At 37.4% G+C, this 17,867-nt stretch overlaps 2 protein-coding genes across 2 annotated transcripts in view; one reads left to right on the top strand and one right to left on the bottom strand.

The window, feature by feature from the left end:
* The window catches only part of AHR (aryl hydrocarbon receptor), a 489,182-nt gene that overhangs the window by 25,833 nt on the left and 445,482 nt on the right, over positions 1 to 17,867 (top strand). The window lies entirely within an intron of this gene.
* Positions 7,303 to 17,867, bottom strand: part of AGR3 (anterior gradient 3, protein disulphide isomerase family member) — a 79,451-nt gene continuing 68,886 nt past the window's right edge. Inside the window, 6 exon segments of the mRNA XM_084978601.1 lie at positions 7,303 to 7,851; positions 9,203 to 9,286; positions 9,976 to 10,039; positions 10,715 to 10,765; positions 10,767 to 10,792; positions 11,305 to 11,357. Coding sequence (XP_084834727.1) covers positions 7,802 to 7,851; positions 9,203 to 9,286; positions 9,976 to 10,039; positions 10,715 to 10,765; positions 10,767 to 10,792; positions 11,305 to 11,357 — 328 coding nt within the window. The 3' untranslated portion in view covers positions 7,303 to 7,801.

Below are 17,867 nucleotides of genomic sequence, written 5' to 3' on the forward strand. Positions count from 1 at the left end.
ATCTTGTGTGGAGCCTGGCAGCCCTTCTTGAAGGCTGGGCCGTCTCTCCACCGCTCCTACATCTATGAGGATGTAGGTTCAATCCCTGGCCTCCCTCAGTGGGTTAAGGATCCAGCTTTGCCATGAACTGTGGGGTAGGTTGCAGACATGGCACGGATCCTGCGTTGCTGTGGCTGTGGTGTAGCCCAGTGTAACTGCATCTCAGTTTCGACCCCTAGCCTGGGAACTTCCATATGCCATGGGTGCAGCCCTAAAAAGCAATAAATAAATAATAAAAATAAAATTAACATTTGTGTGTTTGTTGTTTAAAGAAACAAAAGACATGACTGATCCTCCAGAAGCTTCTTGCAAAGAATTGAGTGTTAGTTGAATGTTTGATAATTTCAAAATGGATATACCCCTCTTCTGCTAATTAACTGGAGAAATTCTATTTTTTTAAATTTATTTTTTGTATTACTCAAATGAGTTTATCACATCTGTAGTTGTATAATGATCATAACAATTTAATTTCACAGGATTTCCATCCCATAGCCCAAGCACATCACCCACCCCCTAAACTGTCTCCTCTGTAGACTGTAAGTTTTTCAATGTCTGTGAGTCAGTGTCTGCTCTGCAAAGAAGTTCATTGTGTCCTTTTTTCAGATTCCACATGTAAGTGATAGGATTTGATGTTGGTGTCTCATTGTCTGACTGACTTCACTTAGCATGATAATTTCTAGGTCCACCCATATTGCTAAAAATGCCGTCATATCGTTCCTTTTAATGGCTGAATAATATTCCATTGTGTATATGTACCACATCCTCTGGATCCACTCCTCTGTCAATGGACATTTAGGTTGTTTCCATGTCTTGGCTATTGTAAATAGTGCTGCAGTGAACATTGGAGTACATGTGTCTTTGCGAGTTGTGGTTTTCTCTGGATAGATGCCCAGGAGTGGGATTGTTGGATCAAATGGTAACACTATTTTTAGTTTTCTGAGGAATCTCCATACTGCTTTCCACAGTAGTTGTACCAATTTACAATCCCACTAACAGTGTACTAGGGTTCCTTTTTCTCCGCACCCTCTCCAGCACTTATTGTTTGTAGCCTTTTGGATGATGGCCATTCTGGCTGGTGTAAGGTGGTACCTCATCATGGTTTTGATTTGCATTCCTCTAATAATGAGTGATGTTGAACATCTTTTCATGTGTTTTTTGGCCATCTGTATGTCTTCTTTGGAGAATTGTCTGTTTAGATCTTCTGCCCATTTTTTGATGGGGTTGTTTGTGTTTTTGGTATTGAGAGGTAAGAGGTGTTTATAACTTTTGGAGATTAATCCTTTGTCAGTTGATTCACTTGCAAAGATATTCTCCCATTCTGTGGGTTGTCTTTTCGTTTTGTTTAGGGTTTCCTTTGCTGTGCGGAAACTTTGAAGTTTGATTAGGTCCCATTTGTTTATTTTTGTTTTTATTGTCAATACTCTAAGAGGTGGATCTGAGAAGATGTTGCTGTCATTTATGTCAGAGAGTGTTTGGCTTATCTTTTCCTCTAAGAGTTTTATAGTGTCTGGTCTTATATCTAGGTCTTTAATCCATTTGGAGTTTATTTTTGTGTATGGTGTTAGGGAGTGTTCTCATTTCATTCTTTTCCATGTGGCAGTCCAGTTTTCCCAGCACCACTTATTGAACAAGCTGTCCTTTCTCCATTGTATATCCTTGCCTCCTTTGTCATAGATGAGTTGGCTGTAGGTGCATGGGTTGAATTCTGGGCTTTCTATCCTGTTCCACTGATCTATATTTCTGTCTTTGTGCCAGAATCATATGGTTTTGATGATTTTTGTTTGTAGTATAACCTGAAGTCAGGGAGCCTGATTCCTCCAGCTCCCTTTTTCTTTTTCTGGATGTCTTTGGCTTTTCCGGGTCTTTTGTGCTTCCAAACAAACTTTAAAATATTTTGTTCGAGTTCTGTGAAAGAATGTCCTTGGTAATTTGATAGGGATTGCATTGAATCTGTAGATGTCCATAGGTAGTATAGTCATTTTGATAATATTAACTCTTCCAATCTACAAGCATGGTATATCTTTCCATCTATTTTGTGTCATCTTTGATTTCTTTCATCAGTGTCTTATAGTTTTCAGAGCACAGGTCTTTTGTCTCTTTAGGTAGGTTTACTCCTAGGTATTTTATTCTTTTGGATGTGATAGTAAACGGGATTGCTTCCCTAATTTCTTTTTCTGCTCTTTCATTGTTAGTGTATAGCAATGCTGTCAATTTCTGTGTATTAATTTTGTATCCTGTGACTTTACCAAATTCATGGATGAGCTCTAACAATGTTCTGGTAGAGTCTTTAGGATACTCTAGGTATAGAATCATGTCATCTGCAAATAGGGATAGTTTTACTTCTTCCTTTCCAATTTGGATTCCTTTTATTTCTTTTACTTCTCTGATTGCCATAGCTAGGACTTCCAGAACTATGTTGAAGATTGGTGGCGAGAGCGGACATTGTATTGTCCCTGATCTCAGTGGGAATTCTTCCAGCTATTCAGCATTGAGAATGATGTTCGCTGTGGGTTTGTCATATATGGCCTTTATCATGTTGAGGTAGGTTCCCGTTACGCTCACTTTCTGACAAGTTATTATCAGAAATGGGTGTGGATTTTGTCAAAGGCTTTTTCTGCATCTATTGAGAGGATCATATGGTTTTTAATCTTCAGTTTGTTAATGTGGTGTATCACAGTGATGGATTTGCAGCTATTGAAGAACCCTTGCATCCCTGGGATAAATCCCACTTGATCATGATGTATAATCCTTTTAATATATTGTTGGATGTGGTTTGCTAGTATTTTGTTGAGGATTTTTGCATCGATGTTCATCAGTGAAATTGGCCTGTAGTTTTCTTTTTTTGTGGTATCTTTATCTGGGTTTGGTATCAGGGTGATGGTGGCCTCATGGAATGAGTTTGGGGGTATCCCTTCCTCTGCAATTTTTTGGGATAGTTTCAGAAGGAGAGATGTTAGCTCTTCTCTAAATGTTTGATAGAATTTGCCTGTGAAGCCATCTGGTCCTGGACTTTTGTTTGTTGGAAGTTTTTTAATCACAGTTTCAATTTCAGTTCTTGTGACTTGTCCATTCATCTTTTCTATTTCATCTTGGTTTAGTCTTGGAAGATTGTACTTTTCTAAGAATTTGTCCATTTCTGTTTTATTGGCATATAGTTGCATATAGTAGTCTCTTATGATCCTTTGTATTTCTGTGATGTCCCTTGTTACTTCTCCTTTTTCATTTCTAGTTTTATTGATTTGAGACCCCTCATTTTTGCTTGCCAAGGCTGGCTAGGGGTTTATCAATTTTGTGGATTTTTTCAAAGAACCAGCTTTCTTTTCTATGGTTTTCTTTGTTTCTATTTTATTGATTTTATATAACCCTAACACTAACCATAACCCTAACCCCTACCGTAGCACTAAGCCTAACAAAACCTACCCCTAAGCCTAAGCCTAAACCTACCCATAAACATAAGCCTAACACTAAGCCTAAGCCTAACCTAAGCCTAACCCTAACCCTGATCCTATCCCTAGCCCTAAGCCTAAACCTGAACTTAACCATATCCCTAAGCCTAACCCTAAGCCAAAGACTAAGACTAAGCCTAGGCCTAAACCTAACACTAAGCCTAACCCTAGACCTAAGCCTAACCCTAACACTAGAACTAATCTTAGCCATAAAATTAATCCTGACACTAACCCTAGCCCTAAGCCTAACGCAAACCCTAAGCCTAAACCTAAGTCTAACCCTAACCCTAACACTAGCCCTAAGCCTAATCCTGAACATAAACCTAGCCTAACACTAAGCCTAAACCTAGCCCTAAGCCTAAACCAATACCTAACTCTAGCTCTAACCCTAAAACTAAGCCTAACCCTAGGCCTAACATCAACATAAGCCTAACCATAGCCCTAAGCCTAACCCTGGCCCTAAGCATAACACTAACCATAACCCTAACCTAGCTCTAAGCCTAAGACTAAGCCTAACCCTAGGCCTAAGCCTAACCCTGACTCTAACCCTAACCAGTAAGCCTAACCCTAACCCTAAGCCTAAGCGTAGCCCTAACCCTAACCCAAGATCTAACCTAGGCCTAACCGTATACTTAAGCCTAACCCTAACACTAGAGCTAAGACTAACCCTGAACCTAACCCTAGCCCTAAACCTAAGCCTAACACTAGCCTAAACCTAGTGCTAAACCTAACCTGAGATTTACCCCTAAACCTAAGCCTAACCCTAGCCATAAGCCTAACCCTAAGCCTAACTCTAGACCTAAGCCTAAGCCTAACCCTAGGCTTAATCCTAAACCTAAACTTAGCCCTAACCCTAAACCTAAGAATAACCCTACGCTTAAGCCTAACCCTAACAGTAGCACTGACTAACCCTGACCCTGACCCTGACCCTAACCCTAACCCTAACACTTCACTTCACCCCTAGAAGTGAAGTGGGTCTCTTGAAGACAGCATATATATGGGTCTTGTTTTTGTATCCAGTCTATGAAAGCCAGTCTATGTCTTTTGGTTGGGGTGTTTAGTCTATTAACATTTAAGGCAATTATTGATATGTATGTTCTTATTGCCATTTGATTAATTGCTTGGGATTTGTTTTTGTTGCTCTTTTTTCTTTCCTTCTTTCTTCTTCTCTTGTTCTCTCCTCTTGTGGTTTGATGACTATCTTTAGTGTTGTATCTGAGTTGATTTTTCTTTGTTTATGTATCAATTGTAGATTTTTGGTTTACAGTTATTCTGAAGTTTTGATGTAAGAGTCTATAGGTATATGAGATTGTTTTAAGTTGTTGTTCTCTTAATTGCAAGTTCAGCTCCAGTGTCCTGCATTTGTACCCACCTCTTCTCATGCTTTCTGATTTTGGTGGCATAATTGTGCATGGATGATTTCCTATCTTTACTGTATATATACCTTTACTGGTGAGCTTTGTCATTTGTAGAATTTTTGTTTCCTGTGGCTGTCTTTTCTTTTCTGCCTAGAGAAGTTCCTTTAGTATTTGTTGTAAGGCTGGTTTAGTGTTGCTGAATTCTCTCAGCTTTTGCTTATCTGTGAAGGTTTTGATTTCTCCTTCAAATCTGAATGAGAGCCTTGCTGGGTAAAGTCATCTTGGTTGGAGGTTTTTTCCTTTCATCACGTTAAGTATATCATGCCACTCCCTTCTGGTCTGCAGAGTTTCTGCTGAAAAATCTGCAGATAACCTTATTGGGGTCTCTTGTATGTTATTTGTTTCTTTTCCCTAGCTGCTTTCAAGGTTTTCTCTTTGTCTTTAATTTTGGTCAGTTTCATTAATATGTGTCTTGGTGTGTTCCTCCTTGGGTTTATTTTATATGGTACTCGTTGTGCCTCCTGGATTTGAGTGAGTGGTTCCTTTCCCATGTGAGGGAAGCTTTCGGCCATTATCTCTTGGAATATTTTTTCTGTCCCCTTCTCTCTCTCTTCTTCTTCTGGCACCCCTATAATAAGGATGTTGGTGTGTTTAATGTTGTCCCAGAGTTCTCAGAGACTCTCTTCATTTGTTTTCAATCTTTTTTCTTTTCTGTTCTGCATCCGTAATTTCCACTAATCTGTCCTCCACCTCACTTATTTGTTCTTCTGCCTCCCGTATTCTGCTGTTGGCTGCTTCTAGTGAGTTTTTTATTTCAGTTACTGTATTTTGCATCTCTTCTTGTTTAAGTTGTATATCTTGTATCTCTTTGCTCAGTGTTTCCTGTAAGTTATCCATCTTTGCCTCCAGTTTATTTCCAATGTCTTGCATCATCTTCCACATCAACAGTCTAAAGTCTTTTTCCAGGAGTCTGAGAATCTCCTCCTCGCTTAGCTGATTTTCTGGGGGTTTTCCTTTCTCCCTCATCTGAGTTATAGTTCTCTGTCTTTTCATTTTTATAGGTTTTTGGTGTGGTGACCTTTTTCCAGAAAATAGAGTTGTAGCCCCTCTTACTTCTGGTGTCTGCCCCCCTTGTGGCTGAAGTCGGTATGGGGGGCTTGCTGTAGGCTTCCTGATGGGAGGGACTGATGCCTGCTCACTGGTAGGTGGAGTCGATTTTAATCCCTCTGGTGGGTGGGGCTCAGTCTCCGGATGGGATTAGAGGCAGCTGTGTGCCTGAGGGGTCTTTAGGTAGCCTGTTTACTGAGGGACAGGGCTGTGATCCCACCTGGCTTGTTGTTTGCCCTGGGGCTTCTCAGCAGCTGACTGACAGGTGGGGCCATATTTTCCCAAAATGGCCATCTCCAGAGAAAGGCACGGTTGCTGAATATTCCCAAGAGCTTTGCTTTCAATGTCCTTCCCTCACAACAAGCCACATTCACCCCTGTTTTCCCAGGATGTCCTCCAAGAACTGCAGTCAGATTTGACCCAGGTTCCTATGGAGACTTAGCTTTGCCCTAGGATCCAGTGCATGTGAAAGTCTGTGTGTGCCTTTTAAGAATGGGGTCTCTGTTTCCCCCAGTCCCATGGAGCTCCTGCACACAAGCCCATTGACCTTCAATGCCAGATGCTCCAGGGGCTCTTTCTCCCTGTGCCAGATCCCCACAAGTGAGAGTTTGATGTGGGGCTCAGAACTCTCACTCCTGTAGGTGAGTCTCTGTGAAGCAGTTAGTTTCCAGTCTATGGGGCTTCCCACCCAGGAGGTATGGGGTTGTTTATATCACGAAATTGCCCCTCCTACCTCTTGATGTGGCCTCCTCTTTTTCTTCTGGAGTAGGATATCTTTTTTTTTTAGGTTTCCGGTCCATCTGGGTGAAGAATGCTCAGACTTTAGTTGTGAATTTTGTTGTTTTTAGGAGAGAAGTTGAGCTCCAGTCCTTCTATTCTGCCATCTTAATCCCATCTCTCCTAATTAACTGGAGAAATTCTTGAATATTCTGGAGGCAGTTACATTCTTGTAAACTTATTAATAGTGTTAAGTATCCACCCAAGAATTAAATTAAGCAAAACATATTTAAAGTTTTATAATGTATTTTAATCTATTGTAATTAGTGTTTTAATGTCTGTTTTAAAGTTGAAATAAAAAGAAGTAAATAGTTAACTCTAAAAGTTAGGCTGCTCATAGTTCAAATAACAAGTGATCAGAGATGCATCCATTTGCTTTGGCAACATGTAGATCATGTATGACCTAACTTGTAGGTTCCATACAGAGGAGGGGGCAGAGTTAAGATTGTGTGGAATGAATGATAGAGAGGAAAATAGAAACAACCAGTGTAGGTCTTCTTGTATCAACTATAATTATCAATTCATGACAAACTTTCCTTACTGCCCATGCAGGCAGAAATCAAACTACTACATTGTCATGTGCATGTTTTGACATTTATTGAAATATCACCATACCTCCGTAAGACTATTGCAAACATGTTAAAAATCTAAATGGTAATGTTACAAAAGCCATATATCTGCCTTTTGAATATTAGTCATTTAACTAGAAGTGTTTCTTTGTGACATTCAAGATCTTTTTTTTTTTTTTTTGTCTTTTTTTGTCTTTTGGTCTGTTGTTGTTGTTGATGTTGTTGTTGCTGTTGTTGCTATTTCTTGGGCCGCTCCCGCGGCATATGGAGGTTCCCAGGCTAGGGGTTGAATCGGAGCTGTAGCCACCGGCCTACGCCAGAGCCACAACAACGGGGGATCCGAGCCGCGTCTGCAACCTACACCACAGCTCACGGCAACACCGGATCGTTAACCCACTGAGCAAGGGCAGGGACCGAACCCGCAACGTCATGGTTCCTAGTCGGATTCGTTAACCACTTCGCCACGACGGGAACTCCGACATTCAAGATCTTAAGAGGTACTCCATTATAACTTGGATTGAGTAAGTTTTAATGCTTTCTTCATGTTTTCTATCCCTGTAACAAAAAGTAAATTATGTTATTCTATTAGTAAATAAGAGTGTAAAATGTTATAGTCAATTAGCCTCTGAATCTACAATTGGCCTATTTAAATTAACAGCTATAAAGATGGGGATTTATCTGCAATGTTAAAGAATATTATACTAACAGTGTACAGGTAAATTTAGGGATTATATCATTCAGAACTTGTTGACCAACTTTCTTTGATGTTAAACAATTTTATCAAAGAGGTTTTGAGGGAATATCTATTTTGTTAACTGATTATTTTGCATCAGTATTTCTGTATCTGATAGGTATAATTATCTTATTAAGCTTCATTCATAGTGAACGTTGTAAAAATTAAAGTCCAAAGTCAGACTCTGTATCTCCTTGCCTATAGGCATTTGAGGAAGAGAAAAAGATTAAATTCTTATCATTTTGAGCAGATCACATAGGCTCTTTGATACCAGAAGAGAGGACTGGATAGCTTTCTTTCTTTCTTTCTTTTTTTTACTTTAAAAAAATTAAAGTATAGCTGATTTACGATGTGCTCTAATTTCTGCTGTATAGCAAAGTGACCCAGACATATATATACACACACACACACATTCTTTTTTTCATATCATCTGCCATCATGTTCTGTTCCAAGAGACTAGACACAGTTCCCTGTGCTATACAATAGGACCTCATTGCCCATTCATTTTAAATGTAATGGGCTGCATCTACTAACCCCAAACTCCCAGTCCAACCCCCCTCCCTCTCCCTCCTCCTTGGCAACCACAAGTCTGTTCTTATCTGTGAGTCTGTTTCTTTTCTGTAGATAGGTTCATTTGTGCCATATTTTAGATTCCACATATAAGTGATAACATATGGTATTTGTCTTTCTCTTTTTGACTTAACCTCAGTTAGTGTGAGACTCTTTAGTTGCATCCATGTTGCTACAAATGCCATGATTTCATTCTTTTTCATGGCTGAGTAGTAGTCCATTGTATATATGTACCATATCTTCTTAATTCATTCATCTATCAATGAACAGTGAGGTTGTTTCCATGTCTTGGCTATTGTGAATATGGACTGGTTTTCTTAAGGTTTAATTTTAATGTGTACTCTATTCTTTTTGTTAGTCTTAATATTTAGTAATCATAAAAATCATTAGACATCCCTATTAGATTCTGAAGTACCTCAGAAATTCTGATTTTGGTGAGAGCTAAGAGTCTTCATTTTAACCAATACCACCACTCCTAACCCCAGTGATGATTATGCGTAGGTAGCACTCTTTGTGGGGAAGCACTGATAGAGGGCAGCACTGGCCCCTCTAAAAGTCATGTGTTACTAGTATCACTGTTCAAGATAATTGGTGAGTACTTACACAGTGGCAAATCCTGAGGTTCATATGTATACAATCTGTTGGAATATCTTCCAGTTATATCATCTCTGACTGTTAAAGAAGGATCTGCCAAGGAAAAAGTGAGTTATATATTATTTAAAACATTCTGAAAATCATTCTTTCCTCTTAATCTAAAACAAATGTTAAGCAAATTTACAAGCAAAATCAGTTTTCATACATGGTAATTCATGATGAGTTAATCTGATTTCTCATTTTGGTATGTCATAGCTCTCTGTCAACATAGCTTAGAGAACTATGAGGAAAGTACACTGGGGAGTGCCCATCATGGCACAGCGGAAATGAATCCAACTAGGAACCATGAGGTTGCGGTTCGATCCCTGGTCTTGCTCAGTGGGTTAAGAATCTGGTGTTGCCATGAGCTGTGCTGTAGGTCACAGTTGCGGCTCAGATCTGGTGTGGCTGTGGCACTGGCTGGCGGCTGTAACTCTGATTGGACCCCTAGCTTGGGAACCTCCATATGCTGCAGACGTGGCCGTAAAAAGCACCCCCCCCCCAAGAGTACTTTGGGATATTGATTAAATAGCATCAGGTAGTTTAAAAAATAAAAATTTTAATATTTATAATTTGCAAATTATAGATACAGTGAATTTGTTGAACTAATCAGAGCTGTTATTGACTAGGTTACTAATGACTTCCCTTTAAAAGGTATAGTATTTGAACTAGCATTTAAAAGTAAATAAAAGCAAGAAGGCTGCTGATTTTGTAAATCTGATGTAAGGAGATTACACAATTACCCACAAACATGATTCTAGGCACATACTGTCCATCAGGTGATAAGTTCTTATCAGTGGTCTCATGCTATCAAAAGAAAAAAAAATAAATGTTATTGGATTGGACTTTTAACAGTTGATTTTATTTATTTATTTATTTAATTTATTTATTGTCTTTTTGCCATTTCTTGGGCCGCTTCTGCGGCATATGGAGGTTCCCAGGCTAGGGGTCTAATCGGAGCTGTAGCCACCGGCCTACGCCAGAGCCACAGCAAGGCGGGATCTGAGCCGTATCCGCAACCTACACCAGAGCTCACGACAACACCAGATCCTTAACCCACTGAGCAAGGCCAGGGATCGAACCTGCAACCTCATGGTTCCATAGTCAGATTCGTTAACCACTGCGCCACGATGGGAACTCCTAACAGTTGATTTTAAAAATACTTTTGTAAATTGTATATTTTGGCCTCTTACAATTCTATATAACATTCTATATACACTAATACTTTATAGCTCTTTTTGTCTTAAAAAGACAAAATAGATTCCTTTTTTTTTCTATTGAATTGTGATATTAAAAAAAAGCATTGTAAGGAGTTCTTGCACTGTGTATTAAGAATTTGGCATTGCCATAGCTGTGGTGTAGGTCGTAGCTGCAGCTTGGATTCAATCCATGGCCTGGGAACTTCCATTTGGCCTTGGAACTTCTATATGCCCTGGATATGGCCAAAAGGGGTGAAAAAAGAGCATTGTAGAAGTCACGTACCATGGGATTCAGCATGATGAAATTATTCTGAGCCATTGTTTGTATTTTTTTTATTTTGGGCAAACCCTTTTTTTAATGCTGTCAGGGAAAACATAACAGCAGTTAGTTTTAAGGACCAAGACACTGTCAATATAATATGGCAAAATTAAGCTAGTATTTAATATTTGTTTGTATCTATAACTTGAATGATAATAGATCATCGACCAGTTGCCATTTTGTCTCTGGTTGGAAAGCAATGAGGCACAGAATCTATCCCAGAAGGCATCAATAGATAGTCACATTGATGAAGCCACTGGCTTTATACTTTCATGCAATTCATTGACTCATTGGTTAAAACAACATCTTTCATCAGGTTTTCCTGTTATTTTAGGGGGGTAGGGGAGAAAGAGAGATATGAAATTCTAGTCTTAATGAAAGAAAATATGAAATTGTAGTCTCTAAGCACCTTAGTAAAATGATGGTATTCTAGCAGTTAGTTATCTTTTTTCTTTTTCAAATAGGTTTTTTTTGAGTGGCTACTTAACAATTTGTAACTATGTCATTTTCTACTTCATATTAGAGATACAATAAGATCTCGGGGCAAAAATTACCTTGGCAGTATTGACAATCCTCCAAGTGATGAATAACCATCAATGGCTTGTTACTAAACAGAAAGAGTGTAGAATTAAACCCAGTGATTCACTTTGAGTCTAAATGTCCAGTGAAATTAGACATAAGCTTTTCATACTTCCAACAGGACACAGTAAAACTCTCAGACTGACAAACCTCAGCACTGCAGTTGTGGTAGTGTTAAACATGGCCCTAGAACTGAAGCATCAGCTTCACCAGAAATATAACTCATTAGAAATAGGAATTCTGGAGTTCCCGTCGTGGCTCAGTGGTTAATGAATCTGACTAGGAACCATGAGGTTGTGGGTTTGATCCCTGGCCTTGCTCAGCGGGTTAAGGACCCGGCGTTGCCATGAGCTGTGGAGTAGGTCTCAGACGTGGCTTGGATTAGGCGTTGCTGTGGCTGTGGCTTAGCTGGCAGCTATAGCTCCAATTAGACCCCTAGCTGGGAACCTCCATATGCTGCAAGTGTGGCCCTAGAGAAGGCAAAAAAGACAAAAAAAAAAAAAAAAAAAAAAAAGAAATATGAATTCTCAGATTCTTTCCTGGACTCACTCAACAGAACATTTGGTGGTAAGGTCCAGAATCCATAGCTTAACAAGCTTACTAGGTCATTCTTATGTATAATGTGATTCAGTTAGAAAAATGAAGGTGAAAGAATCTTACGAACAAGATAATCATTTCAAATACGTACATGTTAGAAAATTTTAAGAGAGTCAAAAAGTTTTTACTTAGGTGTTTTGGTTTGTTTTTGGTTTTTAAAGAAAGGCTGTTGGTGTTTGGCTTTTTTTACATCCTTTCATTCTTGTTACAACTCATAATATACAAAGAATCTCAGTCAGAGTTCCCTTCCTATGTGTTTTTCAGTGTCATTTTGATTTTAATTCTGAAAAAAAGTCATTAGGGTAGCTAACTGACTTCCCTGCTCTTTAGGATAAGAAAAAAAATTAGAGTGTTAACTATAGGGAAAGATAAAATAATTATGATTTGGATATTTAAGAGGTTTTAAAAAATGTTCCTTTAATTTTGAGAGGATGCTGGTGCAAAAAGAGATAGGTTAATGTGCACATATTAAACATAAATCTTTTAAAAATCAACAGAAATAATCATATGAAGTCCTTGTTATTGAATAATTCTGTTTTTTTAACTTTAGTCTTAATTCTAAACTTTGTTATTTAACACTTCTGTTAATTTCATTTAATCCTTGAACTTAGAATGCAAGTTATTTTTAAGAATAAATTGTACAATTTATCTAAAAAAATTTATAACATAGAAAGCTAATATTTGCCAACAACTCTACATTTGCTGGAGAAAAAACAGACTAGATACCTGATGAATGAAATGTTATTATTACCTCTTTTAGGTATTACCTCTTTTACTAGAAAAATAAGTCTAAAAATATTTATTAACACTTTTTTAGAGACACATAAAGAACTTAGACCTCCTAAGCATCAAGTAGCAATCTTTCTACTACATAATTCTTTCCCTGATTGCACTTAGGTGGAACTGAACTGCTACCATTTCTTCCTCTCACAACAGCTGGAAACAAGGAAAGCTATGTGTAGGGAAAGACATTGACGTAACTCTTGGAAAACTAATTTCAGCATCAGATTTCTGACCAACTGGAGTCCAAGGAAAAATGTATCAAGACCATAAAAAATACTCAGTCTCAACAGTTCAGCCCTGAATGGGTTGTTAAGACATTCAAACCAAGACAGTATTCCATTTCAGGAAAAGCAAGAAATGTTTCTATTTCTGGCAGCCACTGAAGTAGGGAAGCCTGAAAACGGGCTCAGAAGCTTTTTAAGCAAAGAGACAGATAGTAAATATTGAAGGTTTTGCAGACCATGTGGTTTTGTGGACAGCTGCTTACCTCTGCTATTACTGCACGAAAGCAGCCATGGATGTAGGCCAACAAAGTGAGGGTGGCTGTGTTAGAGTGAAACTTAACTTAAAACGTGGAATTTAAATTTCAAGTAACTTTTGCGTGTCATAAAAGTCTTTTGATTAAAAATATTTTTAATATAAAAATCATCCTTAGCTGCAGACCAAATAAAAACAGGGGGTCCCTGGTCTAAAATCTCATGAACTAGCATATCAGATTGTGATAAGCTCAAGTTGAGATAAAGAGCTAAAAATTTGGGCGACACATACTTCTGAGATGCTCTAAAACCAGAGCCCGCCAAGCCTAGCTGCTCATCAGTATCATAACTGCATGTTTGTACCCTTTGAGCACATTTACCCATTTCCATACTTCGCAATCCCAATCCCTGGAAGCCACCAATCTCTTCTCCATTTCTGTGAGAATTCTCTTTTAAAATTCTATGTATTTTTTGTGGAAAATAAATACTCAGATGGAAAATAAATACTCAGATGGTTAAAAATTTAAAAGTTAAAAAAGTGAAAATTCCTCCTCCCATCCTGCCTTCCAGAAGTAAGCCGGATTACCATGTCTTAAGTTTCCTTTCAGAGGTTTTCAGGTCATACGACAAAATATGCATGTGCGTGTGTATGTGCTTGTATGTATACCTATGTAAATGTATATGTTTATGACTGTGAATTATATATGTTCATATGTATGTGCACATGCATGTATTCCTTTCTTTATTAAAAATATAAATACCAACACACCATACACACGTATTCGTATTTTGCTCTTTAAGCGTAATGATGTATCTTGGATATTATCCCCTTGTGCTTTTGAATAATATTCCATTATATGAATCATCTTTATCAGTCTACCTAAAATATTTAAATTGTTTTCAACCTTTTATGTTTAGATTGTTTTCAGACATTTAAAAATACTGCTTTGGTGAACATGAGGTTATTTACATATAATTTTGCACATGGGTGGGTATATTTGTAAATAAATTGCCACAAGTAGAATTTCTGGGTTAGAGTATGTGCATTTATAGTTTTGATGTACTGTCTATACTTTCCATAGAAGATGTACCAATTTATATTCTCTCTGGTAATGTGAGAGGTAACTGTTTACTCTTACTAAAACTGGTTATTAAGCTTTTAATTCTCTTATCTAATAGGTGAAAGAGGGAAGTTAATGTGGTTTTACTTTCTTATATGATCCAGCAACTCTACTTCTGGGTTTATAGCCAAAGGAAATGAAATTACTATCTCACTGTCTCGAAGAGACATCTGTACCCCCATGTTCGCTGCAGCATTACTCATAAGAGTCAAGACATGGAAACAACCTTGGTGGCTATCAGTATAGTTGTGATAACATGAATGAACTTTGAGCAGATTATGCTAAGAAAAATAAGTCAGAGATGAGTACTACGTGATCTCACTTGTGGTATCTGGAATCTAAAAGAAAGTAGAATCTGAACCCTTAGAAATGTACAATAGACTGGTGGCTTCAGGGTTGGGGGTGAGAGGTGGGGAAAATGGGTGTAGTTTCTCAAAGGGCCCATACTTCCAGTTAAAAGGATGGGTGAGCCCTGGGAAAGAACTTACTTACATGTGTGTGTGTATGTGTGTGTGTGTGTATAAATATAAAATGTATTATATATATAAAATGTATATATATATATAAATGTATTATATATATAATACATATATAAAATGTATTATATATATAAAATGTATATATATATAAATGTATTATATATATAATACATATATAAAATGTATTATTATTATTTTTTAGGGCAGCACCCTCAGCATATGTAAGTTCTCAGGCTAGGGGTCAAGTCGGAGCTGCATCTGCTGGCTTATGCCACAGCAACGTGGGATCTGAGCTGCATCTGCAACCTATACCACAGCTGATGGCAACGATGGATCCTTAATCCACTGAGTGAGGCCAGGGATTGAATCTGCATCCTCATGGATACTAGTTGGATTCACTTCCACTGAGCCACGATGGGAACTCAAATCCTGGGAAGTGAATGATGCCTAGAGCTGACAATACTGTAAGGTGTACTTGAGTGTTGCTAAGACAGTATATCTGAAAAGTTCTCACCACACGCACATACAAACATTAAGTATGAGAGGGGTTAGTTAACCTTGTTGTGGTAATCATTCTGCAATATATACATATATCAAATCATCATATTGTATACTTTAAACTTGTACAATGTTATATGTCAATTATATCTCAGTAAAGCTGTAAAAAATAGTCCATTTTACTCATACATTAGGTTACTAATTTTTTTATTCTGTAAACTATCTTTCATATCTTAGGTTCATTTTTTTCCATTGACTTGTTGACCTTTTTCTTATTAGTTTATATGAGTACTTTACATGTTAGAGAAATTCACTCTTGTAATACGTATTATAGTTTTATATTTGTTTTGTATTTTTTAATCTTTTTCCTTTCCTTATGATAAGTTTTTGGTTATGCAGAAATTCATACCATCAAAAATGTTAGTCATTTATTTTAGGGTTTTTCTTTCTTCTTTTCACTGCTTTGCTTTACTTTGGCCATACTCAAGCCTAAAGGAAGACGAGGGTGAGGCAAGAATAGCATCTAGGGCACAAAAATTAAGTGCTTTGTTCTCACATCCTAGACATCACTCATGCCTTACCCAAATGTCAGCCTTCCCTTACTCAGAGAATTTAAAAATATACCATTTTGCAATAGGATCATTTACTACCTTAATTGGTTCATCCTTATAATTAATTTTTGTAATTTGTTTGATATAAAATGTGAGGTGTAGATCAAAGTTTATTTTTCAATAATGGCTTTTAAAGTCTAACAATAATTATTTTATATTTCTATCTGCCTTACTCCTGATTTAAAAGGCCACTTTATCATGTAAACAGTTTCTGTAGTAGTCAATTTTATTTCTGTACTCTCCATTCTATTCAGTTTATTTACCAGTAACATATTGCTGTATTACAGGTTTAGTAAAATTGGTTAAGTCCCCACTGATGTCTTTTCAGAATGTTCCTAACTATTTAGGTCTCTGTTTCCATTTCAATATCAGTGATTGTCTTAAAATTTTAAGTATAGAGAGAATTGACAGTTTTACAATATTGAGTCTTGCTATCTACAAGTACGATATCCCTTCTCATAGGTTTGTCATTTTTTTCCTCAGTGGTACATTTAATTCATGTGGATTTTGTGCATATTCTGTCAAGTTTTTCCTGGGATATTTAACCTCCTTTTTTTTTTTTTCCTTTTTTTTTCAGGGCCATATCTGAGGCATTTGGAAGTTCCTAGGCTAGGGGTCAAATCGGAGCAGGAGTCAAATTAGAGCTGAAGCTGCCAGCCTACCCTACAGCCACAGCAATGCCAGATTGAGCTGTGTCTGCAACCTACACCACAGCTCATGGCAACGCTGGATCCTAAACCCACTGAGCAAGGCCAGGGATCAAGACCTCATGGATACTAGTTGGATTTGTTTCCCCTGCAGCACAGTGGGAACTCCTAGTTAGTTAATCTTTATCACTGCTATTTTATATAGGATATTTTATAAGTTTCTTTAACTATTTTAATTTTTTAATATAGAAGTGCTGTTGATTTGTAGGTATTAATTTAGTTTCATAATTTAACTGTATCTTCATACTTCTGAATAATTTGAGCTGATTCTCAAGTCTTTCCCTTGCACAGTTGTCATCTGCAGATGAAGGTTCTTTCATCCTCTCCTTTCCAAGTTTTTCTCAAGTATTTGCATTGATTAGTATCTTTAGAACAATGCTGGTAATTGTGGTGGTTAAAAAAAATCCTTCAGTGAGATAGATGGTTTGATTCATTTTCCTAGTAAGCGTTGACTTTTACTTCCTTTGCTGGGATGGCTATTTCCTTGTTAGGATAAATAAAAATACATTAATATTGTTAAATAAAAAGTTTTAAAATTAAAATATGGATTTGGCATTATATTAAATGGATTTTCAGCATTTATGGATATGAGATTCTTGTATGATTTGTATCCTTATAAATAATTACATGATTTTAATTAATAGATTTCTTAATCTTGACTCTTTTGGCATTCCCAAACTGAATCTCACTTAATCAGGGTATGTTCTTTAAATGTTCTGGGGGTTGCTCTTTGCTAATATGTTGTTTGTTTGTTACATTTCTATTTGAAATAAGATTATTCTATAGACTTTTTTTTTTTTTTTTGGTACGATTTCTCCATTGTTGAGAGTGTTTTACTCAATTCTTATGAGGAATCTTTCCTTTTTCTTTAAATTTTAAATGAATGCTCTTTAGATGTTTGACAGATTCTTTTTCTTTTTGTTTGTTTTTGTTTTTCTAGGGCCACACCCATGCTATATGGAGGTTCCCAGGCGAGGGGCCCAATCTGAGCTACAGCTGATGGTCTACACCACAGCATAACCAGATCCGAGTTGTGTCTGTGACCTACACCACAACTCATGGCAGCACTGGATCCTTAACCCACTGAGCAAAGCCAGGGATTGAACCCATAACCTCATGGTTCCTAGTCGAATTCGTTTTCACTGTGCCACACGGGAACTCCTGTTTGATAGATTCTTGAGGAGCTTTTAAAAATGCAAGTTTCTCAGTAGTAGATCTTCAAAGATAAATATTTGTGTCACTCTTGGTCATTGAGCATAGAACAGT

Source organism: Sus scrofa, chromosome 9 (assembly GCF_054392235.1).
Source record: "Sus scrofa isolate SSC_HxYL_T2T_F1_AM1 chromosome 9, Sscrofa_HxYL_maternal_Yorkshire_Landrace_v2.0, whole genome shotgun sequence".
Lineage (NCBI taxonomy): Eukaryota > Metazoa > Chordata > Mammalia > Artiodactyla > Suidae > Sus > Sus scrofa.